At 42.2% G+C, this 25,841-nt stretch overlaps 1 protein-coding gene across 3 annotated transcripts in view; it reads right to left on the reverse strand.

Moving 5' to 3' along the window:
• The window catches only part of PTPN3 (protein tyrosine phosphatase non-receptor type 3), a 158,928-nt gene extending 134,159 nt beyond the window's left edge, over positions 1-24,769 (reverse strand). For 2 of the 3 annotated variants that reach the window (XM_058824192.1, XM_058824115.1), the window contains exon 1: positions 24,685-24,752. In XM_058824192.1, coding sequence (XP_058680175.1) covers positions 24,685-24,733 — 49 coding nt within the window. In that variant the 5' untranslated portion in view covers positions 24,734-24,752. Of the gene's footprint in view, positions 1-24,684 lie in introns of all 3 variants that reach the window. The other variant, XM_058824036.1, reaches the window with a different exon arrangement.
• Positions 24,770-25,841: the final 1,072 nt, after the last annotated feature.

The following is a 25,841-nucleotide window of genomic DNA, read 5'->3' on the forward strand; positions in this document are numbered from 1 at the left end:
TCAGGTGACAAACCTGCAGGAAGTGTAATTCACAAAAACCCTTCACACTTAAACTGCCTTCCAAAGAATGTCTGTCTGCAGCAGCAAGTACTCTGACATCCACAGCAATAAAAGTCTTTGCAAATCAGAGAGCTGAGATCAGTCAGACCACAAAAGCAAAGCCTGTGAAAGTGGCCTCAAATTACTAAAAGAAAGTCACAAACAAAATGATCATTCTCAGAAAGAGCTGGGGAAAAACAACCCCACAAAGCAAAAACCCCCAAAAGAAAAGACAACAAAACAAAACGCTCTCAGAGTCCTAGCACTTCTGAGAGTTCATAAGGTTCTGGAAATACTGCTGCAGGTTTTGTTTCCTTTTTTTCCCTCTAAAAAGGGAAGAAAGAATGACATAAACATAAAAATAGCTTTTAGGCTGACAAGAACTAGTTCACCGGGATAACTGCAGGACTGTTTTCCCCGCTCTGCCGAGGAAGATGCTGATGCGCCTCTGCACAGGTCCTGTGCCGCCCTCTGCTGCCCGCCGCCCGTCCCCGCTTCCCCGCCGGGGAGAGAGGGAAAATGCCATGTCTGCAGGAGGGGAGAGAGGGAAAATGCCATGGCTGCAGGAGGGGAGAGAGGGAAAATGCCATGTCTGCAGGAGGGGAGAGAGGGAAAATGCCATGGCTGCAGGAGGGGAGAGAGGGAAAATGCCATGGCTGCAGGAGGGGAGAGAGGGAAAATGCCATGGCTGCAGGAGGGGAGAGAGGGAAAATGCCATGGCTGCTGGAGGGGAGAGAGGGAAAATGCCGCGGCTGCGGGAGGGGAGAGAGGGAAAATGCCGCGGCTGCGGGAGGGGAGAGAGGGAAAATGCCGCGGCTGCAGGAGGGGAGAGAGGGAAAATGCCGCGGCTGCAGGAGGGGAGAGAGGGAAAATGCCGCGGCTGCGGGAGGGGAGAGAGGGAAAATGCCGCGGCTGCGGGAGGGGAGAGAGGGAAAATGCCGCGGCTGCGGGAGGGGAGAGAGGGAAAATGCCGCGGCTGCGGGAGGGGAGAGAGGGAAAATGCCGCGGCTGCGGGAGGGGAGAGAGGGAAAATGCCGCGGCTGCGGGAGTGCCGATCCTGCCCGTGCTGCTCTGGGCACCTCGGCTGGCGCTGCACAGCCCTGCACCTCCGGGAAGACGCATTCCTGCGCTTGCTGGAGGTGTGCCCGGCGCATAAACCCGGACCTGGGTGTCCCCGGTTATCCCGCAGCTTCCTCTTTCCTGAGCAAAGCAGGTTTTTATAAAGCTCCACATTTCCAGCACTCAAGTTCTCTGTGGAAATACCCTAAACCTGAAGCTTTCAATCAAGCAAGAAACTGTGAACTGGAAGTCTGGAACTCTAAGCAAGCAGAGCCTTTTCTGCGTCCAACAACGCCTTTGGAAGAGATCCACGCTGCTGTTTGCATTGCAGGGCAGCCGACCAGCCTTAGTCATGGGCCAGGAACCTGTTTACACTAGGTTGCAGCATGGTAATAACAATTTACGACTCCTGGAAATGAAGGGGTTTTGATTTGGGTGGTTTTTTGGTTTTGTTTTAAAGTATGTGACATTAGCTGTAAAGAAAACAGTGGAATTCCCAGCTGTGTTAGCCCTGGTAAACTGAGCTGAGGGGTTGTTGTTGCTGATGCTCCTGTTAAAAACAAAATATAAATTTCCTATCTAAGGATCTCATTCCATAACTCCATTTTTCCTCTCTCAAATCCTTTCTGATGTATATTGCAGCCCTCACACTGCACAGTTCCTTTTCAATACCATTTTCAAAAGTTTTGCCTTTTTCTTTTCAGAAAGCAGTTTGCCATTTTCCAAGGATGCTCCCAAAAAACTCTGCTCTGTTTTGCTACTTATCTTTGTTATGATGATACACTTTTATAAGTGTTTGAGCCTTAAAATGTAGATCAAATTAGATTCTCTGCAGTGAGGAAGCAATGTAAATTGAGATGAGGACTTGAGAGACATGTTTGCTGCTGGAGGTCCTTGGCTGTTTGGCAGCCAGCAGAGCTCAAAACTGAGCAGAGATGAGTTAACATCAGAGAGGAGAGCCAGAAGCCCTGAAAGAAAGAGGAGGAATAAGAGTGTGACCACTGAATCATGTGGCATGTTCCTGTCTGTGTCTGTCACGATGGGAGGAGGTGTGTTATTGAGCAAGCCACGCTGTTTCTCATTGCCTGTAATTACAGATACACCCATAACTGCACACACAAGCTTATCACAAAGAGGATTTCACCTCCCTTTGGACATGAGCAATACTACTATGAGTTTCTGTCACAGGCAGCACCTTTGTGCGGATGGAATTAGGTAGAATTCTCCAGAATGCTGTAAAGTCTTAAGTTTAGTTTTCTAGCTACTGTGATAATCTTTTCTAAATTGTTCAGTACTGTAGCTCAGATACCAGTTCTGGGTCATCTCGTGTAAGAGTGACCCTCTCCACTCTCAGGAATCCCACAATGATAGCAACATTTTTGGAAACATGTGGTCATAACAGGAAGTTAAACACACAACAATCCTGTCTCTACCTCACTACTCTTTGTACACAGGCAGAGTCTGGGGAAAAAGAGCAGCTCCTAGTCACATATAGATCATCTGTGTTTGGACAGTGCCATGTGCACAGTGCCACATGCACTGAGATTGCAGGACCAGCCATCATTCCATCTCCTTGGCTGGTAGGTCTGAGGATTTACCTCCCCTGCAGCCCTGAGGGGGTTCAGATCCTAGATCCAAATGAGGCATATTTAAAAAACAAACAAAAAGCCATCTGTTCCTGTATAAGCTGAGAGCAGAGACTTCAAGACCTGCAAGTTGTAACTGCTTATGACTTATTTCTGGTGAAGTCAGGACCTGTCCTACATGTCCATAGCCAGTGTTTATGGCTGTCATTTTTCTAGCCAAGAGCTAGATTCCTAGATTTTCCCAGCTGCCAACTGAGTCCTTGGACTCCTTGGCATACCTTCTGTGCTAATCATTTGACTCCCTGATGAGGCTGTCAGTGTGCATAAGGACTTGCTGGACTGGCGGCTTGGGGTCCAATCCATTTCTTCACTGAAGATAAGAGGAAACTTCTTCCTGACATTGCTAAAAGTGCAAAGGGACCACAGCAAAATGAGGGAGACTACGCTCCACATTTTCTTTCATAGCCTTCGTAGCTCCCTGAAACTGGGTAAAGAGGTAGTTCTCCTTTACCGCTGAGCAATAAAATCATCACAGCCAAGTAAAATTAATATTTTTTTGGTGACATTTAATGAAAAATAGCTGGATCAGCAAAGCATATCAACAGGCTTGATCAAATACTTATAACACTTACTGATATTTTCTAGTTTTGTTTTCGCATTTCCCTAAGATAATGAATGGGAACAGGGTAAATACATGCACAAATTATCAACTGAGGTGCGTTGCATAAGTTTAATATGGGTTTTAAACATGCTTTAATGAGCAGTTTGAAGGTTGCTACCCCACTGACTTCTAAATGTTAGGCTCAAGATCAATTTTATGCTCTTCCAGTTTACTCTGAAGTACACAGTAATTATTCCTATTTTTATCAGCTAACAGCTAACAAAATTATTTGATGCTATTTCTTCCATTTGTTTCCAATATACGAATAAGATTTCCCCCACATGCGTTTGGCTGCATTAAACCTTAATTAGAAAAATGAAAGAACAGATCTTTGAGAATTCAGTTAACATTTGCTAGCACTTCATTAACTAATGCCAAATGCAGGAAGGAAGCAAACATTCCATTCTTTAGGAAAATGAATGAATGTTAGTACATTATTATATGGAAAAAATAACATAGGAAACATTATCACAGGTAGAAAGTGTATTATTCCATTCTGATACTAGAGGAGAGGGAAAGCAAACTTTAACTTCAGTTTTGACCAGCTCATACAGTTGTTTTACCACTGTTGTTTTACGTTGAAATTTGCATTGTACTTGTTTCCAACAGCAAGAAAAAACACCTGGGTCTGAGTTTACCCCTTGCTTTCCCTGGCTGTAGCAAGCACTGCCCAAGGTAGGGGTGACTTCAGCTCTGCCTGCCCCCACTGTGCTTGCAGACCCCGTGAGGTGCTGGGGTGCGCTGGTTGGCCTGGCCACACTGTGCTTATTGCTGCCACTGAGTGACCTGCGTGGATACAGCCAGCCCTGGCTGCCCAGAGCTGTGACTTTTTCATCCACAGAGTCATGTGGAGAGTCATGCTGCAGATAACCTAGCACTGGGAAGTGAGTGCCAGCCTCTGAACAGCTGTGATCTCCAGAGATAAAACCCGGCAGCCTTCCTCTGCTCCCAGTTATCAACATCAACCAGCCACTGAGTGGGACCTTTGTTGGCCACAGCAGTGCTGAAATCCAGTGTCAAATGCTGCTGTGATGGCTGTGCCTCCATGATGATCCCTGCCTTCCCTCTGGCCTTGGGACTGGTGACTGGGCAGTGAGCTGCCCTGCACACATGTAGAACAACACACCCATGTATATCTCATCATCTGCATGCAACAGTTTAAAAAGCTGAAATACCAATAGTCACAGCATCCAAAACAGAACTACTGTAAATATTGAATAGTTACTGTAGTTCTGTTTTTCGGGATAAATAAATCTTGAGAGTCACAGGGAGCTCCAATAACAGAGGCTATTCAGTTCAGAAAGGAACAGGGGTGTAAATGTCATGGCCTTTTAGGGACTGCATGCTTTGAAGGAAGATGGCATCACAACATTGTCCTTTACCTCTTCTTTTCTCTTAGAGCTTTCCTGAACCTCAGTGCTTTTGTGCTTAGCTGAAAGGAAAATCCACATGAACATCATTCACTGGGTTCCTCAAACCCATAACGCTGTAATGCTCTCTGACTATGTTTCAGGATCAAGACAGGACCTTTTATTTCCTCACCCCAATGTATGGCCTGATGAGAGTAGGTGCAACTTCATTTCAAGGGCTTTAACTTTTCCTAGTTTGTTACAGTGCTAAATATCTTTGAATCACAGCAATAAACAAAATGTCCAGCACCTTGTGATAACAAATACCAAAACTACTGCTGTGGAAGATGGACCTTCAGAATTCATCAGAGTAGGATTTAATTTATAATTGCATTTTCCATGCACAACTTTCAGTAATCTGCTGATATTTGTATTGCTAAAGAAATGTTCACAGGGCTCAGTTGCTCAGCTGGATTCCTGCATGTTCTTAAGAAAAACAAAAACTGGAGGCAATTAGTGTCTGTAAGTATCTGAAGCAGATAGATCCAGGCTTTTGTCAGCAGTGCTGAGCAATAAGATAATGGGCAGAAAATGTCACTCAGGAAGTTCCACCTGAATATGAAGAAGAACTTCTTTACTGTGCAGGTGACTGAGCACTGGAACAGGTTGCCCAGAGAGGTTGTAGAGCCTCCCTCACTGGAGATATTCACAAACCATATGTATGGAATTCTGTGCAATGTGCTTGAGCATGGAGATTGGAGCAGATGACCCACTGTGGTCCCTCCCAACCTGACCCATTCTGAGATTTTGTGAAATATCACCCTGGGAAAGGCTGGTCACTGGAGAAATGCCTCTCTGCCTGGTTAATCTGTAACCTGTCCACTGGAAATACTCACACTAGGAAAGGCTGATCATCACTGAGTGCTGGGCTGGTACTTCACACACAGGTTTGTGGTACTCCTGATGGTGATTGGAAGCTATGGCTTGGTCTGGACTTGCCCAGTCCTCTGTATTAGGGACGCATCTTCTTCAGGTTTGGATGGGTCTCCTGAAGACTTACACATGTTGCTAAGCAGTAATCTATGTGAATTTGAGGAGTCTCTTTGGAGGAGAAGGATGATTTAGGTGCTGTACAGAGGTAGTGTAACCCTGTGGCTTTTTCATCTCTAAGACAACTGGAACATACAAACTGAGTGCACAAGCAGCAGGAAACTGGCATTTACCCTGTACCAGATCCTGTCCTGGAAGAAAAAGGGCATTTCTAAAGGCATAAACCTTTGCAGGACCAATTAGCAAGGAAGCCTGTAGATTCTTCCTCCTGCTCTGCACCTGCCTGGGCCCTGCTTGGTGCTGGAGGAAACAAGTGGGAAAGGCTGCATCAAGTGCACTCCAAGGCATAATAGCTCTGAAACCTCTCAAGCATTGCTCCAGGAAAAAAGGGAAGGGAGGGGGCAGAACACACCTTCAGCTTTTACCTTTTCTATATGCCTTGTTCCACGGAATGAACTGATATGAAATAGTAGAGTAGCCTTAAAAGAACAGCTACTCTTTCTTTTTAAAATAGATGTAATTATTTACAAAATGAGTCCAACACTGATTCAGTGACAACCACAGCATTACCAATGGTCCCAAAGGTAAAGCCACAGCTTAGACTGGATGTATGTGCATGAAAACTTAATTGTTTATTGAAGCCAGTGATAATTTCAGTGGCTTCATCTTATGATATGTGGATAGAAAACCTAGTGGCAAAGCCACTGGGAAAGAAAGGACAAAAGAAAGTTAGTAACCTTCACTTTGAGGTTGTATTTTGTTTTGTTCTTTTTTTTTTTTTTTTAGGTTTCTGCCTCAAATCAAAATTGGTTAATGAAGTCCTTCACTGTGAACAGTAGGTCAATTACTGTAAGGATGACATTTGTCTTTAATGAAGTGAATCTTACTGCAATTGCTCCTGCTCAAGGATATTCTAATAAATGAAGTCTTGCATCCTGATGAATTTCAAGCATATTAGAAAATTGTGAATAAATAAAAAATCCCAAAATATTTTTTAATTATGCAGGGATTTTCCCCAAAGTGAATCCATCTCAGACAGGAAAGTGGCTTTAAATACCTGGTCATTTAAGAAGAACCATTTCCAAAGGGAGTATTAGAAAATTAATCTTTTGCAGATGCTACACTCATGGCATCAATTAATTAAAGAAGCTGGAAATCAGCGCAACTTTAGTACAGAAATAGCTAAAAAGCTATTAAAACACAAGCATCTTAAATAGAATGTCTGATTTGTTTTTTCTTCTTGTTTATACCAGTGTAAATCCAAAATTGGACTTTGGGTTATAAAAACTTCCTGAAAAATAATCTTTTCTATTTGCACAATTAAGACTGTGAGATGAAACATACCTCAGGCAAAAGCCCCTTAGTTATTGTGAAGTATAAAATCACCACTGAGATAACTGGAGCTGTACTGATAAATCCCAGCAGAGTGCCTGAACCATCCAAGTTTCAAAGCAGAAAAGAACTGTGGTTTGACACCTGCCTATTCTATAGATATTTCAAAACCCATGTGACTTCACCTGAAAATAAAATGAGCCAAATCCAAATTCTTCAGATATTCTCCTTGCTAACCTGCCAATCTCAGTTATCCCATTCTCTGATTCTGATTTCTGCATTTAATACCAAGTCTGATCATCTCAGCTGAGTTAAATATCTCAGTGTTTTTTGGTGCAGTAGCTAATCCATCTTTGTGCAGCCATGCAAAAGTATCACCAACAACTACCACAGAATTAGACCTCAGCAACAAGCCAACTAAAGCTGTGAGAATGGGTGAAGTGCCTCTGAACTCATATCCATAGGGCATAAATCCGAGCTGGCAAATCCAACCAGACTTCCATGTGAGTGGGAGGAGGCATGGTTAATTTGATTAGAAAGTGGCTAAGGTGCCCATTCCTGCTACCACTGCTAAAATAATAGTAGGTGAGGGCAAGAAATGAAGATGACACATTTGCAAACAATCTAAAAAGAAGCAGTCCTCAAATTTACCTGTTCCACAACCTTCCAATGCCTTTACAACAAGGGATGTGGGTTTTCTTATGACTGTTTTTCCAACAATAGAAAATTACTTGATGTCAACTTCTGTTTTTGAATGGCATGAACTGAGTTGGGTGGAGTAGGAAGGAGCCAGCCAAGAGGAAATTTGAGGCTTTTTTGTTTTTCCCTGTAAGCAGGTATGCGTTGACTGTACTGCTTCCAAAGGCGTATGCTGCAACTCAGCATTAATAATAGCTCACAAAAATGTGGCTAAACCTGTATAATACACAAGATGTAGTCATAGCACCTGGTAGGACAGCACCCATTATAGTGCAACCTCAAGATGTCTAAGTAGTAAGTCCTCTGCCCTCTGCAAGGCCACCACATTTACAACCTATTTGCTCCCAAATTCCTCTGTCTCAGAATGACCCTGTCTAATAAAGGCAGCAGAAATCAGGTTCATGGGATTTTCCAACGAAATATTTTTACTGGAAAATTCCATTTCTGAGAACTGAAATGGTCCTCCAAAATGCAACTCTAAAAGAACAGAGAAATAAGACTTCCTGAGAAGATACTCAGTGGGCTTTGGTGCCCCCACATCTTGTAATGCCTGTGATTACTTGTGGGTTTTTCAGTCAGATTCCTGCACAGCCTTGCCACGTGGAGTGAAAAATAATCCCCAAGGTTTCTGCTGCAGAAACAAGGGGCTGGTAACCCTTAGGGTTTATCTTCACTGAACCTTAGCTTTAGACTGTGCAATACAGGGCTGGAAAGCCTCAAATCCCTGTTGATTCAGAGGTTTCCAGACTTATCTCACAGCTGGTCCCTCTTCTCATTGGCTCTTAAAAGCCATGTGGCAGCAATGGAAAGTGAACTTTCAAACTCGATTTTATTCCTAAATAAAATATTTTAATTTTTTTCTAAAACTTTTTTTGGCTGGTTGGGGTTTTTTGGTGGAGGGAGTTGGGGTTTTTTTTTGTGGGTTTTTTGTTTGTTCGTTTGTTTTGTTCTGCCACCGTGGAACATTTAGAACTCTTTTTCTTCCATTTGTCCTCACTTGGTATCTCTGGATTCCCAACAAGAAGGAAAAGTATCATTTTCACTAGCTTTAATCAAAGTCCAAAAATATAAAGAAAGAAGGAAAAAACTCCCAAACCTGTAATATGATCCCCTACTTGGGAAAGCTGTGGAGCTTTCCATCCTAACAGTGGAATTGCATCATTGGTTAGAAAGAGCAACTCTCAGAATGGTTTTGCATTGAAATACAGATGAACAGCAGAGTTATGGCCGTTGTCATCATAATCAGAAAACAAAGAGTTGATTCTGTTATTTACATAAGATAAAGATTTTTATTTCCCTGCTTTTCATTTAAGTGGTTTTTTTGAATCTTGGGCAGTGAATAAAGAAACTAGTTGAGAGTTTCAGATGATGTGAAAAGAATGAAAACCCACATTTTAAAAATTCATTGAAATGCTTTCATTAAACAAACTTAAATTGTGACCTTTTATTCAGATTCCCTAAAATTTTATTTTGAAATATTGTGGAGGACAAAAAAGTTGTCTGTGATACACTTTGGTCTGGTGTCCTAAGAAAATAAGGATTACATTATCATTCTCTCAGTGTGTCTCTGCTTGCCTGTCCTCCTTCTCTCTTCCCACACCCCCAAAAGGTTTTGAATCTAGTTTTGATGAAATGTGTCAGAATGTTCTACAATTCTTACAGTCTCAGAAAAGTAGGCTTGAGAGTGAAGCTGGAAAAGAAACACTATTAATAGACCATTAGGGGTACAAGAACAAATATAAATCTTATTAAACATGGGAGAATTTGCACCAGAATTTCTCATTATAGTCCCACCACTTACAAATCAGCTCATTAACAGTGTTGGGGAATTCAGGTTCTCAGTGTGATGGTCTTCTGGCTGAACGCATAAGGAGAACCCAAAAGTTTTAAAGAAACAGCAAAATAGAGACAAGGATAATGCTCTGAAGAAACACTGGGGAAGACAAATATTCAGGAATTGCCTTCAACTAGGAATGGTCTAAAAGGATGTTTCTTCCCACATTTGGTCACAGAGAAAAAAAAGAAAAGAAGGGTCCAAACTATTGAACTATTTGTCCAAACTATTGAACTATTGTTATTTAATCTAGAAATCTATTGAGGCTGAATGATCTGTGAGAGTTATGAAGGAGTTTGAATTGCAAAAAGGCAGGCCCTGAAAGAGAAGAAAAAGCCTCCCCATCACACGAAACATTGCTCCCTGACAGTGATGGAGATCTAGGCTGAAAAGAACAAACAGGTGCCTTCAAGGAAGTCTTCAGAGATAGAACACTGAACCCATTTAATAGTTTTTTACAATGTATTATGACTGTGAATAGAAGAATCTGTCATGTTTTGAAAAAACTCTTCACAGGTTATTAGTTAATCACTTATATACCTTCCATAGGAGCAGCCTTAAACTTCCAAGTGCAGCTGGGCAGGGGAGGTGTGGCAATACTGGGATCCCACTAGGAGTGGTGGCACTAGGGGCTCATACAGCCCAAGGCAGAGGAAGAATGAAGATCACACTTAAGAAGGGTTCAGGGTAGGGTTTGAAAAAACCAGGTTACACTGCACACCTGAGGGAAACGTGGTGTAAAGTCCAAAGCCATTTAAAAAGAAAAAAACCCCAAAATTGGAAAAATAGCCTTTGAATGATTGACAGAGGAAACAAGATTGTTTTTGGAGCAGCTCCTGGTGAGTTCCCATCTCACAGTTTTCTCTTCAAAACAAAACTCTCCACTCCAAGTAGTTCATAGCCAGGTTTGCTGCCTGGGTGCACAAGTCAGAGGGATTGGGGGCACTACAGAGCCAGGTGACAGCGAGATTGCCTGAGCAAGGCAACAAAACCAGCCAGGCTCTATCGAGTGCTCTGTAGCAACTGCCCCATGACAGTAATCCCTCATAGTAAGCAAAAGCAGGATTAACTGGTCTGCAATTACCAGAAGGGTTAATTCCCTCCTTTTAACATAAACATAGATCTAAAATGAGATTATATTACATCAGAAACAAGGCAAAGTTTGAGGATATTTGTTGAAAATTGGCCTAATGACTCTTTTGTCATTGTAATTCACACCTTTCACCTTGCTAATATCCAGCAATTGCAAATTGGCATACTACCAGAAAATGAAAGTAGTACCTTTCACTTGTCCTGTTTGCTTTATCTGCTCTTTCCCCTTCTTTCTTAGGTACTTTTCAGACACGATGGACTTCCTTCTAAAAGCTGCTAGTCATTTCCAATTTGTGACCACTGTACAGCCAGCTGCCTTTTTGTTTTTATAACAAGAACCTTTTTTTCTTTTTTTTCTTTGCTAAGCTAATGATATCAAAGTACCTCTGCAGCCCTGTGCATTTTACAGTCCCTGGCTGACAGCAGATTACACCAAAAGAAATCAAAATTCCTTAGCATGTTTTACACCCACCCAGGACTCATGGCTCCAAGGAATTTTGTTGAAGGCAAGGAAGAAACTCAAGAGGACAATTTCTGGATGTACTAGGCATTATCTAAGCTTTTTTAAAGCTGGCACAGAGTAGGTGCTTTGTAGAGACTCAGAAGGGAGCCCAAGCCATGAACTGGTCTGCCCACATGTGGAACACCATACAAGGGGCCTCCAGCCATGAGCACCTGCACTGTGGGGTGGGGAGAGCACATGGTGGGCACTAGGCATGGCACTGCAGGGATGAAACCCCAGAGAGGTGAGGAAGAAAGGCAGCTCAGGCTGTTTTGAGGGTGGTATTGCTGAGCTGGGCTGGGCCCCAGCTGTCTGCCTCGCCTGGACCCCTCCCACAGCAGACAACTGAGAGCTCTGTGGAAGCTGTTATCATCTGCCACCATGAATTACTCCTCCCTTTAGTCCTCCAGCAGCTGTCTTGTGGCTCAGATTCAGGAAAATCGCTACACCCATCTTGGACACAGTAGACAGATCTTCCAGTGGCACTAGAAGCAAGGAAGGAATTTGCCATGCCCTTATAAAGACAAATTTTCCATGTACCCAGAATGACATGGACTGCAGGGTTAGGAATTGCCCTGTTTCAGTTAGCACAGGCAGGCTGTGCTGCCACTGTGCCCTGAGGGTAATGGTGACATCTCCTAAACTGATATATCTTTACATTCGATAGTTTGTTATTTATTAAGTATTCCTTTCCAGAAGAATCATCAGTACTAACCAGACCAGAGGGGAGAGGAGTCCCCTTTGCCAGGAATCTTCTCCTCTCAAGATTCCAGTTTAATGAATCAGATTTCTGTTTAACTCATTTTTTCTGGCACAAAATACAGCAGATTCATTCCAGCAGACAAGTAACAGCAGAAAAGGATGCAAGCATTTTCAGGGGGCAATAAGCTAGCATATGAAGGGAAGAAGTTAGTATAACAGTCCAATTCGATAGCTGTCTTTTCTTCAAGCACACAGAACTTGCCAAGTAGATGCTCTCTGCTGTCAGCTTTTAGCTTTTTTTTCTCTCCCTTATCACTCTGGTAGGAAGCAACACTCATGTTTTGTAAACACCTGCTCCCCAGTTTAGGAAAGAACTGTGGCTATAGGGGCAGCAGGAAGAATTTGCAAGAGCTTTGTTACAGTGATGACAAGCTCTCAGTGGATATAGGGGCATGCTTGATTCACACAACATCTGACAGACCTGTTTTCCAAGGTTTGGTGTAAATCTTAAAAAAATATGTGGTATGAAAATACCAGATTTTGAGGCTGAGGTTAAAACACAGCCTTGCCTTTCCACTGAGAGCCTGAGGTGCATGCTGTTGGCTTACTCATCACAGTAACCAGTCTGGCGCATCTTTCCAGGTTTTCAATATTAGATTATCTGAGGATATAAAATCAAATTGGGAGACTGAGTCAGCTGATAGATTATTGCCTACTATAGAAAAAGCACAGGAATGTCATGATATTTGCCTACAAACAACCACATGTACCTATGAGGTTGTAAAGATGATAAGCATGAACTTGATTACTGCTAATATGCTCTGCTTCATGTCACAGATATTTCTTTTATATAATTTTTGTTAATATCCTAGAGTTGATAAAATGCTTCAGAAAAATTAAACTGATGAATACTGTTTCACTGGCCTCATTAAAAATACAAACAATAATGCCACAATAGCAATAAAAGTAATTGTTAAAAAAAGCAAACAGTTCCAGCTTAATGGTATCAAATACAATTAAGAAAATGGCATATTAACTCCAATATTAATAGGAGTCTAGTTTATATGGCTAAAATTCTTTTTTACTGTTATGGATGCCACACCTGAAAATTAATATTTCACTTTACACACATATGTTACATATTATCAGCTAGAAATGGGATAGATTGCAGTCTGGCAGTCGCTGCTGCTATAACTTTACATGGCAGAAAAAAAAACCCAACAGCAGAAAGGCAGAAATGGTGGTGGTATTCAATCAATTGTCCCTCTGGAAGCTGGAAACAATTGCCATTCTGCCACTGGGAGCCTGTACATTCTCCCACTCTTTTCCTGACATGCCTGCAGTATAGCAACTTGACGGCTCCCCACAGGTTTTCCCTCAGGTCTGGTCTGACCAAGGGAACAGATGTGGCGGCCTCACTTTGCACTCTGCAAGGAGCTTTCTTCTGCATGCTGTCCTGTGGGGCAGGGAGCTCAAGCTACAGGAGGTCATTCAAGAAGACACATCAGGAGACACCTGCTCACCTTTCTCCTGATGTGGCCAGAGTACTTTAGCTATAAATACCATATTACCAGTGGGGCTCTTCAGGGAGAGCTGGAGGGAATCACAGCAGCAAGGTGGCCTGAGTAAAACTGCAGGGCTGATGCGAGGTGTTACCTGAGTTTCTCCAGGTAACAAAGACCCTGTTTCCACAGAGATTTGGATTGAGCCCTCACAGCCTTCATCTGAGTCCACAGGCAGTGAGAAGACCTGCACTTCCCCATCAGGAGCATTTTGAGCATTTTGGAGGTAAAAGCCATCTGTGGAAGACTGACTCTGACTGGAAACCAAGTGCTCATTAAAGCCAATGGGTCCCTCCCACAGGAGGTGGTCCTTCAGGAACAGGCTGCTCTACTGTGGGTCCCCCATGGGTCACAAGTCCTGACAGCAACCCTGCTCCCATGTAGACTCCTCTCTCCACAGGTCCTGTCAAGATCCTGCTCCAGCCGGAGCTCCCCATGGGGTCCTTCAGGTACCTCCACCTGCTCTGGTGTGGGCCCCTCCATCGCTCCAGGTTGATTTCTGCTCCACTGTGCTCCTCCATGAGCTGCAGAAGCACAGCTGCCTCATCATGGTCTGCACCACAGCTTGCAGGGGAACCACAGCTCCAGTGCCTGGAGCACCTCCTGCCCCTCCATATCCACTGACCTTGGGTCTGCAGGGCTGTTCAGCTCACATATTCCCACTCCTCTCCCGGACTACAGTTGCTTTTGTACAGTAAGTTTTCCCCCTTCTTAAATATGCCATCCCAGAAGTCCTGCCATTGCTGCTGCCAGGCTCAGCCTTGGCCAGCAGTGGGTCCATTTTGGAGCCCCCCAGCACTGGCTCCATCAAACATGGGGACATTTTCTATCAACTTCTCACAAAATCCATGCCTGTAGCCTCCTCTCAGGCTACCAAGACGTCACGCTGCAAACCCTATACAACATTCCACCCTTCTGGCCTCCCTGAGGAGAGGCTGGTTATCAGTCCTCATCCAAGGTCTTCTCCTCTCATGGCCAGAGGGCAGAGCCCTCAGTGATCACCAGCGAGGGGAAGCTGATATTGCACAGAAAGAAAACAACTAAAGTGGAAGCAGCGAGGAAAAACAACTAACTGTGATACTGTTATGTGGAAAGAAGACAACTTACCTGAGCCCTCCTACAATATACAAAGCCACAGGCCAAATCCAAAATGGCAGAGCAGATCCATGATTTCCATAGGCTTTTCTGTCACAGAAGCCATGACTACTAGCTGTTGGAAAAGACTTAATGGCCAATAGCTTCCTGCCATCTCAGATAGTTACAAACCAAGAGGGATGCAGGTGCTGCCAGCCTGTCCTGTGTCATGGCCATGGTGGCTGTCAAATGGCATGCCTGGGGAATGCCACATTTCCAGAGAAGCAACGGTCCCTCACTGCTCCTGAGGGTGATCTCCATGGATAGAACACCTTCCTACAGCAATATACTTTTTTCTTCCCCCTGGATAATTTCTCTCCAGTGAAGCCTAGCAAAATTTCCCAGTATTGCTTTCTCTGAGCATGAGCTGCTTGTAGGATGGTTGACTAGCCCCTACCTGCAGGGAAGGCAGGGAGGAAAAGGCATGCTCTCTTTAATTTAATAATGAAAATAAAATTTAACAAAAATGAAAATATTCTTCATGAAATGTGGTTCTTTCTTTGTTTTCAATAAAGAAGAAAAATGCAAGAAAGAATAGTGACCCAAATAGTTCTGATAAACATCAAAACTTCCACTTGAAGAAAAAGAGTTGCTGGAAAACATTTATGAGGCCAGAGAGAATTCTGTATTTATTAACAAGAAAAGTTCAAAAGATTAATCATACAGAGTCTTTGATATTTTATCATGCAAAAGAATAATCTTGATAAGAAATATGTTTTGGCAAGAGCACCCTCACTGTTGAACACATGATGGTTACTCTGGAAGAGGGAACAAGATCTAACTTGTTGAAATGGCACTGTAAATGCAGAAGAAAAGCAGGTTTTGCTGAACACTGGTTCTAGACACTTATGTTGGTTTTTGTCCAATGTCTTGGACTACCTCTCACACAGCACCGGTGGGAGAATGAAAATAGAAAAGCCATCTCCTTCATGCCATTTATTTTTCCTCTTTCTCATTCCTGCTGGTTTTATCATTGGTAAAGGATTCTCTAGGAGGCTCATAAGGCCATTTGTCTCTGAATCACAGAGAACAACAGGCAGCTCAGTGAAAAGCCACACTGGGGGAAAAGAAATCCAAACCACAAGCCATCAAGGTGAGTTAGTATTTCCGCCCCTGGTTTTGCAAGGGATTAACTATTAATAAAGATTTAACTAATCCCTGCTTTGCCTGTACAGCTGAAATATTAATAATGGCCATACATCTTGTAGATCTGTTGTATTTCCTCCATGGCAAGTCTGCAACAGTGAATATAGCTCCAGGCTGTTTCTATATTACTGAAACTCACATCATTGTGCTTTTCTGACCCTTTCCCCCCCATCATCATTAAAAATAAAAAGGAAAAAGTGTTTTCTTCCACTCAGACTCTGCTGTCACTCTCCATTCCCACCATATGCTATTTTCCTTCTCATTATCTCAGGCACAACAGTAAAAGTACAGAATGAAGCACAGACAAAAAGCCTGGAGCTACCTTAGAATGCCTCATGTCACAAGAATTACCTAACTAGCAGCTTCCCTTTGCAATCAGACTTGATGTGATACCACGGCTGGAAGCCTGTAAAGTGCTTTTAGTTCTGACTTTACTTCTGCCCCTCTCTTGTTTACATATTTTTTGGCATCTCTAGAAGTTTATTTTCTTTACTTTGATTTCACAAATATTCTTATTCGTGATTTAGGTTGCATGAATGTCTGAGGTTTCTAGAGCAGACTAAATCTCGGTCTTCAGGACAACCCACAACTTCTAGCTCTATACTAAAAGCCTTTTGCCGCAACCTGTAAAACATGCACCACTATGGAAAATGTTTATTGATAGCCTTTTTTCCTCTCCTGGTTAGGAGGTACCTCAAACTTCAGGACAACTTAATTTCTAGCCTCATAAATTCCCCTAGTGCTATGAGCTGTACCCCAGGTTCATCCCTGTGTCTCCTCAGGGTGGGAGGAAGGGCAGGGAAGGTGGGCATCCATTGCCGTCCTAAAAACACCAAAGGAGGTGCAGGGACTCCAGTCACAGAGGTCTTGGAAATGGGCCAGCTACTGTGTGTGGAAGCCAAGGGAAATGCAGATGGCAGTCTCAGTATTTTGAGCTGTTGTGATCTCATATTATGACACCAAATTAAAAAAAAAAAAAAAAGAAAATTAACTACATCAGATTTGACCTTTTCCAATTCCAGACAAAACATTATCAAGGACACTTTTGGCTTTCATCTCTCTTCAATTAATATTTATCTCCCTAGCAAATATTTTATGAATCCCATTGGTTTCTGTGCAGCAAAAACAAATGTTGAAAGAAACCAATCTGAAGGAAATGGTTTGGCTTTTGGAGTGTTGGGCATTTCTGTTATTTTTTTTCCCCTTTTCCTTTTTTAAAATTTGTTTTTTGATCTCTACTTTATTCTTTTGTCCTGAAATTACAAAATTGGTTCCAAACTTTGAACACAATTGTTTATGACAATAAATCAGTTGACTTCACTGTTTCAGTGCCATCCAAAATGACTTTTTAATCTGGAGAAAAATAATTGTTCTGAGTAGAAAGGGAGCAATGGACATTTCCCAGGCTTTTTTGACCTTCTGAGCAAGAATTGGAACTTGCCTGGTGGTTTAGATGCTAATCTATCTACCCAGTGTGTGGGTGTGCTCTGAGTCACAGCCAACATGTGCAGTCACTTCTAAAACAGGGCTTCCTAAATATTTTTGTAAGGGTAGCTTTTGTTTAACTTTCATTTGGCAGAGTCCCACATTGGGAACAGTCAAAAGCTCAGGAAGGACCATATGTTGCATGTAGAGCTGCTAAGGACAAATTTGAAAGTTTTCAAATCTTTTTCTCTCAAATTGAAGAAAAGACTCACCCTTCTCCCTAACATGATTCAGATATTGCTTTTTTCTCACCCACTTGCCAGAAAATCACATCTGTCAGACTTCAAGTGTGCAACAACTGTCTGTCCACAGTGAAGATAAATGTCTTTTTGTCTGGGTTTTTGTTATTGTTGTTGGGGGGGGCGTTCATTTGTTTTGATGTTTGGTGTTTTTTTTACTGTTTTGTTTCATTTTGGGGTTTTTTGTGTGTGTGTGTGTGTGTGTGTGCTTGTTGCATTTATTTTTTTAACCCATGTCCAGCTCCCAAAACTCAAGGGGCATTCTGCTGAGGATGTTCCAGGCTACTGTAACCCTGTAAGTCTGAGCAAAGAGGACACAGTGGCCATACAGGCAGCGGGTACTGCAGACATTTCTGCAAGAAGTGTTTTTTGGATATTTTTCTCCCTGTTACATAACTGGGAATGGGGGTAATGAACATGTTTCAGTCAAAGCATCAGAGGTGTTACAAATTGCTTTCTCTCTAGGAGGCCCTGTTATTAACCCAGTTACTCCTAGTAATAATACCTGCTGCTCTGCATATAAACCTGGAAAATGCACTGAGGCCAGATTCAATAAAGGGCTTTGGTGACTCAGAATAAGTTGGTGTAATACCCCATATTTAAGATCTCAGGCCTTTGAGCAGAGTCTGAATCCTGAGCAATAGATCTATAAAGTGCACAAAGAGTGTTAGGAGCTAGCAATAACAACCCCAAGGAGCTTAGCATGTACCTGCACAGACCTAGCCAATAAAGCTGGCTGGGTGGAGAGAGAAACCTTAAAACCTACCTGTCAGACCTGCAAGGAGATACTAGCATCTGGTTGGGATCTGCAAACTGGATCCCTTCCAAAATATAACTTTTGGGGCTTTTCTGCCCCCTTTATTTATTTTCCTTTTCTTTTTCTTCTTCCCTTCAGAGAACTGTATAGGCCTTAAGCTTTTTCATGTTCCCTCTTTGCCACAGTTTCCACACAACCACAGCAGACCCTTCTGCTCAAGCAGTGACCTGGGAATTGGATATCCTGAGTTTGGCTCCTCGCTTTGGCTGCACAGTGCGTGTGGAAAGGGGGCTGCAGTTCCTGCCCACCCTCCTTCCCTCCAAGCTTATGCCTTTAGCAGCTCTAAAGTAGGTCAGGCTGAGTGGGCTGGAGGGATGTGCTCCTCATCCTCCATCTGCAACTGTGCAGGAAACATTTCAAAAAACACTACTCCATTAAGAGAAGGAGCATATTAGGCAATTGAGTCAGGTTTCCTCATGCTCAGGACACTCACCTGGCATGAGGGCATCCAGCCTTCTGGCCCTTGTCTCTGCTTGGTTTTCTGTGTTTTATCCACTGGTGGTTGAATGTGAATGACAAGGAAAAAGTCCCAGCAGGGAAACTAAAACTCAGGCCTGTCCAGCTCCGCTTGAAATGAATAACCAGAACCAGGCTGGTGGCATGGTAGAAGTGGGCCTGCCTGTTGCCAGAATAGCCTCTCTGCTGCTGGCATGGCTGTGTCTCAAGAGGCTGAAAAGATCTCAACATTCTCTATTCACATAGGGAACAAAAATCTCCAAGGCCTCTGAAGTAAATACTCAGTCTACAAAGAAGTGCTTGGGCAAGAACAGGAATTCTGAACTTTGGCAGCAAAAAGCAAGAGTCACTGTTCATAATAAGGTGAGAAATATGTCCCTGAAAGCTGAGTATGGTTAGAACACATTTGTGGGACCAATTGTCCCTACAATAGGCTTAGTTAGAGGTATGTACAAAGTGACACTTGAATTACCCATTCAACCCCACTAAGACTGGGACATCTCAGGATATAAACAGACATACAGCTTCAAGATCTTGGAAAACTGAAGAGCAAAAAAGCTTTTAATCACCAGCAGCTTTGTTGGGATTTTAGTCTTAAATGTCTCAGCTAGGTCAAATCCCAGGTCAGAAAATCTGATGTGGATTTGACACCTTGCTCCTTTTAAATGAGCAGCAAAGGACAGTCTCCTGCAGACTGCAGTGCTCCAAATCCCATCACTCTGGAAGGAAACACTGCAAAATTTTGTTCTCATTTACATCATTACAACTTTGACAGCATAACTGGGCCAAAAATATGATAGCAGGATTGCTTTGTGGGGTTGTTTGTTTTGGTTTCGTATTATTCATAGGCAAAGTTATGCTATGGTATGGTGAGAAATACAAGTAGACACCCCAGTACCCCAGTACCAATAGCTTTGTGTGGCCAGTGCAGTAGAATGTCTACCCCTTGGGAACCCAGTAACGCAAAAGTGATGAAGATACTTACAGATGTGATTGAAGAAAAAAAACCTTAAGAGAGCCAGAAACCTTCCTGGACCCAGGACTAGATGTGTGGGCCATAGATGTGTGTATGATGCCTTTGAGATGTGACATGTACCCCAAGTGATACTGCAAATCTATTCTGAGTCCATTTTAAACTTCTGTCAGCTGTTTTCTCCCTGAACATTGTTTCTCTTTCTGGCAGAGTTAGCCTAGGCCAGCTCCCAGTGTCCCCCAGAGCCCATCTCCCTGCACGGGGAGCTGCACGCCTCCAGCTCTGGTGGCGTTCCCACCCGCGTTACCACAGCAGCACAAACAGCCAAACATTCAACACAAGGATCCTGTGTGGGCAAAGTCCTGCATCCTCCGGGCTCCTGAGCAGCCTTTATGCAGCTGCCAGGCCCCTGGAGGAGCCTGCAGAGTTTGGGTGTTTGCTCCATCCACTTTTCCAGCTAAGCCTGGCATTTTTCTGGGACATATAAAATAACCTGTGCAGAATGAGTTTTGATGTTTGTGGTTATACCAACGTTATGCAGAGAAGATTTTTAGTGGCCATTCTATTCAGGAAGAACATAACTTAAGCTGTTTCCCCAAAAATACTTCTCTGTAACCTTTGACAGGCACATTTGTCCATCTTATATGTCTGCCTGGGCTCCACCCTTGCATTGCATAAGCCCTTCTTCCAAAGATAATTCAGCACACAGGAATTCACATGGAAGTATCTTTCAATGTGGCTCTGAGTGGAGAAGCATGTGAATAGCATGTGTGTTGCTTTTGGCTTGTTTTCAGTTTATTTTCACTTCCTTTGGACATATCTGATCTTCAGAAATTAAGGAGTGATACAGACTTCATTTCCTATTAGCTGACTACAGCTATAGATTGGATTGACATAAACTGATGTGTTAATTTGGCAAGATATCAAAAAATCAGCCAGAAAAGCTGACAGGCAGCACAGTTCCCTGGAAAACAGATTTCCTTAAATAAATCTTTTGTTTTGACAGTATGACAGCTCTGTTCAAGAACTCTATCTGTATTAGAACAGTATATTTTGATTTCTCCAAGACATGCAATTTAACTGTACATGGCTTTTTAATTCAAAATGTGCATTTACTGGAACTTACAAAGAGTGTGTTAGATAGATTAGAAATTGATTCCCTGTTAGGTTTTAAAAAGGTAGCTGTTCATCAGGAGATAGCTAGGGCTGTTTTTCTTGTGATCCACCTGAGACCAGTTCTTAGTCTGACATGATTTAATATGTTAATCCACAATTCAAACAAAAAAAAAGTCTTTACAGGCACATTTGAGAAGTGATTAAAAAAAGTGATATTGCTAACAGGGAATCACCCTGCTTTGAGGATGATCATTAATTTAAGAATCTTAGTCTAAAAAAATGCCTTCTAACATGATCAAACAAAACATTTAGATTTGAAAAGGAAAAAAATGAAAAAAAAAAAAATAGACTGAGAATGAGGAAGTGTCTGGGAAAACTGTTTCAAATAAAGACTTTTTAAATACTCCTCCTAGGCAACCACCATATTTTTGTCTTCTCAAGACAGAGAGAGAGCAGATATTTCCCACATCTTCTCATCAGCACACACATAACACCACAGTGCTGCTCTTAGACAGCAAGAATGAAATATATTAATTGTACAATATTTTTTCAAATCTGAAATCTAAGTAAGCCATCCTGAAAGTGTGTTTGACATTTCAGGGCTGAGAAACAGTGGTCAAAAATCAAGCAAACGAACAAAAAAACCCTGATCTTCTCTACAAGCATAATTTGTGGTTGAAATATCTTTGTTTGCTTCTAAGAGAAAGTTGATTTGCTTTTAGAATAATTGAGAAAACTAAAGCACAAGCACAATTGTGTTGGGGTTTTTTTGTGGGTTTTTTGTTTGCTTGTTGGTGAGTTATTTTTGTTTTGATTTAGGGTTTTGTTGGTTTTGTTTGTTTGTTTTTTTGTTTGTTTGGCTGGCTGTTTTTTGGGTTTTTAATGCTTAGACCAGTGAATGCTTACACCAGTGTATTTTTGTCATATGCTCTTCTAGAGTTAATAAATTAATAAATAAATAAATCTAAATTTGGGCTTTGGGAATGTACAAATATTACCTAAAGAAGCAGCCTAACATAAGATATTCAAAATACTCAAAAGATATGAAACTATTATTGAAAAAGATAATAATGCAAAGCAACAAGTGCAAAAAAACCAGCTTCTGTCATTTTCCTTAGAAATTTACATTTGCAAGCAGCTGTTTAGGAATACTGTGTGACTAGGTCACATAGTTTAGAAATCTGTTCATCCTATTCCAGGAACAACAACATATTTGGTACACTTTTTTCTTTCTAAGAGGAGTAAAATCCATTGTAATGGCTAATTTACTATTTTTTCCTTTGAAAGCTGCCTCTGCCTAGGGAATTTCTAATGACTTCAACAGAGTTTGCTCCAAATACCTCACGAAATAAGGCTACAGACCACAGAAAATCCTAGCTCATATTCCCTTCAAGGGAAGACAAAATATTCACCTGTGGACTGATTAACATGACACTACAGCACTAGACCCTCACACTTCTATGGAAAACATGCCATGTGACTAACTACATTGATTTTTCGATGTTCTAACCATTCTGGTTTGTCTTAGAGGTCAAAACCCCAAAGATCTTAGTTTTCCCTTGCAAGTCTTTTAGGGAGACAAATGGCATTAAGCAGAAGACGCATGGAAATGCATCATTACAGACAGCCAGACCTTTCGTTCAGGTATAAAGTTTTCAGTTTCTTGTTGACTTCACATAGCAACAGGTAGAAAACCAACAGCTCCCAACAAGTAGGTCCAGACTTCCAAAGACATACCATGCTGAGCAGAAAGAATTTCCTAAAAGACTCAGTTTTTTATTTATAAGCTTAAATCTCCAGCAGTTGGACCTCTTGGATCAATCCAAGACATCACTTAGCTTTGAGCTGAAAAGCATCACCCACTGAGACATAATTTGACCCTTTACAGCTGGAATGGACCCATTCAGTGCTCCGTTTGTCTTTTCAACGTGTCAGACACACACCCTACCTGGTGTGGGCAAGAGCTCAATGCTGTAAATGCAGCGAGGCTGGTCCCGCACATAGTCCTTTCCTAAGCCCATGGGGTAACCCTGTTGGCTTCAGGGGGGTCACTGCTGATTCACGGCACCACAAGGTGTAATTAGTGAACCCAGCTCATCCATCCTGAGGTATTACATGGTTTCCTTCCTCCTGTGGATTTAGTTCCTTTGGGCTTGATTTGATTTCTCTATGCAATTTTTTCAGCCCCTACAGCGCTGTGTGTCAGATTTCTGTGAATTTGACAGCCGAACTGAGACTGAGAAATCTCTCTCACACACATGCAAATACAATGACACACAGTAAGAAGTTAAATTTCGTACACAAAACTGAGCAATTTGAGAGGTTCAGTGACTTTTTAAGTTTTCCATAAAAGGCAATTGCACGACTTTAACCCACTATGACTCCCATTTTCTATTTAACATTAAAATGAACAACAGGAAAAAAAAAAACAGTCCGTGAAACAAAAACAATAATTTATATTGCTGAGGTTGCAGCAAAGCTAAAAATAAAGTATTGTCATCCTGCTTTTTAAAAAACCTTTTAATAGGACACTAGGCAGCAGAAAGGAAAGTGTGGTTTGGTTGGGGGTTTTTAATAGCACAGATGTTTTAACTCCAGGTTTCATTTAAACTCTGTCACAGTCAGTTGGTTATGAGCTTCTAAGTCAGCTCAACAGGACACTGTGGTAAGGATGATTTTTATCTCTCTTGCCGTTTGCATACACACAGCAGGAAGTAGAAAACAAGACAAAAGTGAAAACATCTCTCCACAGGTAAACTGCATTTTGCTGACATCCCTGTTCTATTCTGCTCCCAAAAATGAACACAAAGCCCTGTGCAAGGTCATAGTTTTACAAACAGAACAAAGACAATCCTTTAATCTGCAGTAAATTTTAAATAACCTCACCATGAAGCAAGCTAGGCCATTCAAAAAGCAACATTTCTTTAGTTGAAAGGGAGAAGGTTTTTTTGTTTTTTTTCTCTTGCACAGGATTCTGTTCTGGCAGTGCACTGAAGCGGCTTCAGGACATACCAGTTCCATTTCTATATTTGCTTAATATTTTGTTCAGACATGTCCAGTCCACACTTAGTTACCTGACTTTGTTGCAGTCAGCTACATTTCTACCTTTCTGTCATACTCATCTTTAGCATGCTGGAAATCTGACTTGGTTATTTCACTAGTCTTTTAAAACATTCTCAGGCATTTTGAAAGCCAATATGTAGAGATTTTATTTGGTTTATTGTCTGTATTATATTTTCTGCTAATAAAAATAAAATTTCTTGTTCACAAAGAGGTTCTGTGACAGTGTGCTTTCAGGAAGGAGGGATGGGTTTGGGTATATTCCCACTGTACCCTAATTTCAGCTGATATTGGGATAAAATATCAGAAATTGTGCTGATGTGTCAGGAAAAACAGGCATTGCATTGTTAAAAAAGTTGATTTTTTTTTTTTAAACTGTTGATTTTAATCACACCGTGTCTTTCTTGAAAATGCTTTCTTTGCACTCCAGTCTGCTTCTCAAGTAACTAAATCAAAGCTCATTGTTCATGTTCTCTACCACACAAGCAGCTCCACACCACAGCACTTTGCAAATACAAACAGAAAGTCAAAGATTAAAGCAAGTTTCTTCAAGAAGCTTTTATATCAGAGTTGTGCATACAAGCATCCTTTCTTTTGCTTGCAAGCACGCTAATCGCATTTCAATTGCATGCCTACAATATAAAGAAGTTAATAGCTTCCTTATTTCCTTCTTTCAGCATTTCCCCTCTACTCCCTCAGTCTTTTCAATTATACAACCTAGATAATTTCTTTCATTTCCTTCCTCCAGCCCCCTTTTCATTTCTTATACAAAATCATATTTGGTCACTTACACTTTTCTTGAGGATAAGCACACGATAGCAGCATCTCTTGCTCCACCATGGCGCTGTCTGTTGCAGAGGTCAGTGGTCTCTTGAATAGCGCTTTAAGAAAATATTTGGGAAAGCTGAGCTCACTCATGCAGGCTTCTGATCTTCTCCAGCGCTCTTGGCTTCTCTGTGTGCTGTCACATGTTAGCCTCCCTCCCGAGAAACCTGTGAAACGGGTCTGGCAACACACAACTGGTGTGTCAGAGGAGTTTTAATTGATTCATTGCAACAGGTACCCACCCTCATTAAAAAAAGCTGTTGAAAGGAGTAGTCTCTTAGCGCCTCGTTTGAAATTACAGAACCTGCCCAGTGTCACAGCTGGTGCACTTTAAAGGGAAACTACTTGCTGGGTTTGCGAATGCTCAGGAAATAATTTCAAATCAATCTTAATGTGCCAAATAAACCACAAATAGCGGGAGAGTTGGGAGCCTTCTGCACTGTGGGAATGCAGGAATCCTTCTGTTCTGCAATGAGGTGGGGAGGCTGCCCCTGCATCTCTCCAAGGCACGATGTCCTGAGGGACAAAGCAGCTCCACATTGCTGTACAGAGTCTCCATGCTCAGCCACTCTGATCGCTGCTGAAGGGGAACAATTGTGTGGGCCTGGTTTCTGAGCAATGCCTCTTCAGGACCATGAGGTTATCAGTGCCTCAGTGCTTGCAGGGAGGATTCCTCCATGCAGCAGCCATGGAGGTGGCTCTGCCTTTCAGTAGCCCCTGTACCCACCCAAGGTTCGGTGAGGAGCCTCCAGCACTGCTCTGCAAGCCCCTCTCAGATCAGTTACCATTTACCTGCTACCCCTGGGACCAAGAAGAACTGCAGGTGGACTCTGATTCTGATCCCATACCAGCTTCACATCAGGTTGCACTTTGCAGTACTCCCATAGCAGTTCCCTACTGCTTTTACAAGCTGGTGATACCATCTCCAAGTGAGGCTGTGGTTAGCAAGGAAGCAAAAAGCAGGAGACATGGGATTTATGCCTGACTCTGCCTCTAATTTGTCCTTCACCTTGGGCAAATCGTTTTACCTCTTGGTGTTTCTGTTTCCCCATCTCTTCCATGTGCATAATTACAGTTCACTTTCTTTGGGAAATGTTTTGAAATCTCTTTACAAAATGCAGCA

This window comes from Ammospiza caudacuta, chromosome 1, assembly GCF_027887145.1.
Source record: "Ammospiza caudacuta isolate bAmmCau1 chromosome 1, bAmmCau1.pri, whole genome shotgun sequence".
NCBI classification, from domain to species: domain Eukaryota; kingdom Metazoa; phylum Chordata; class Aves; order Passeriformes; family Passerellidae; genus Ammospiza; species Ammospiza caudacuta.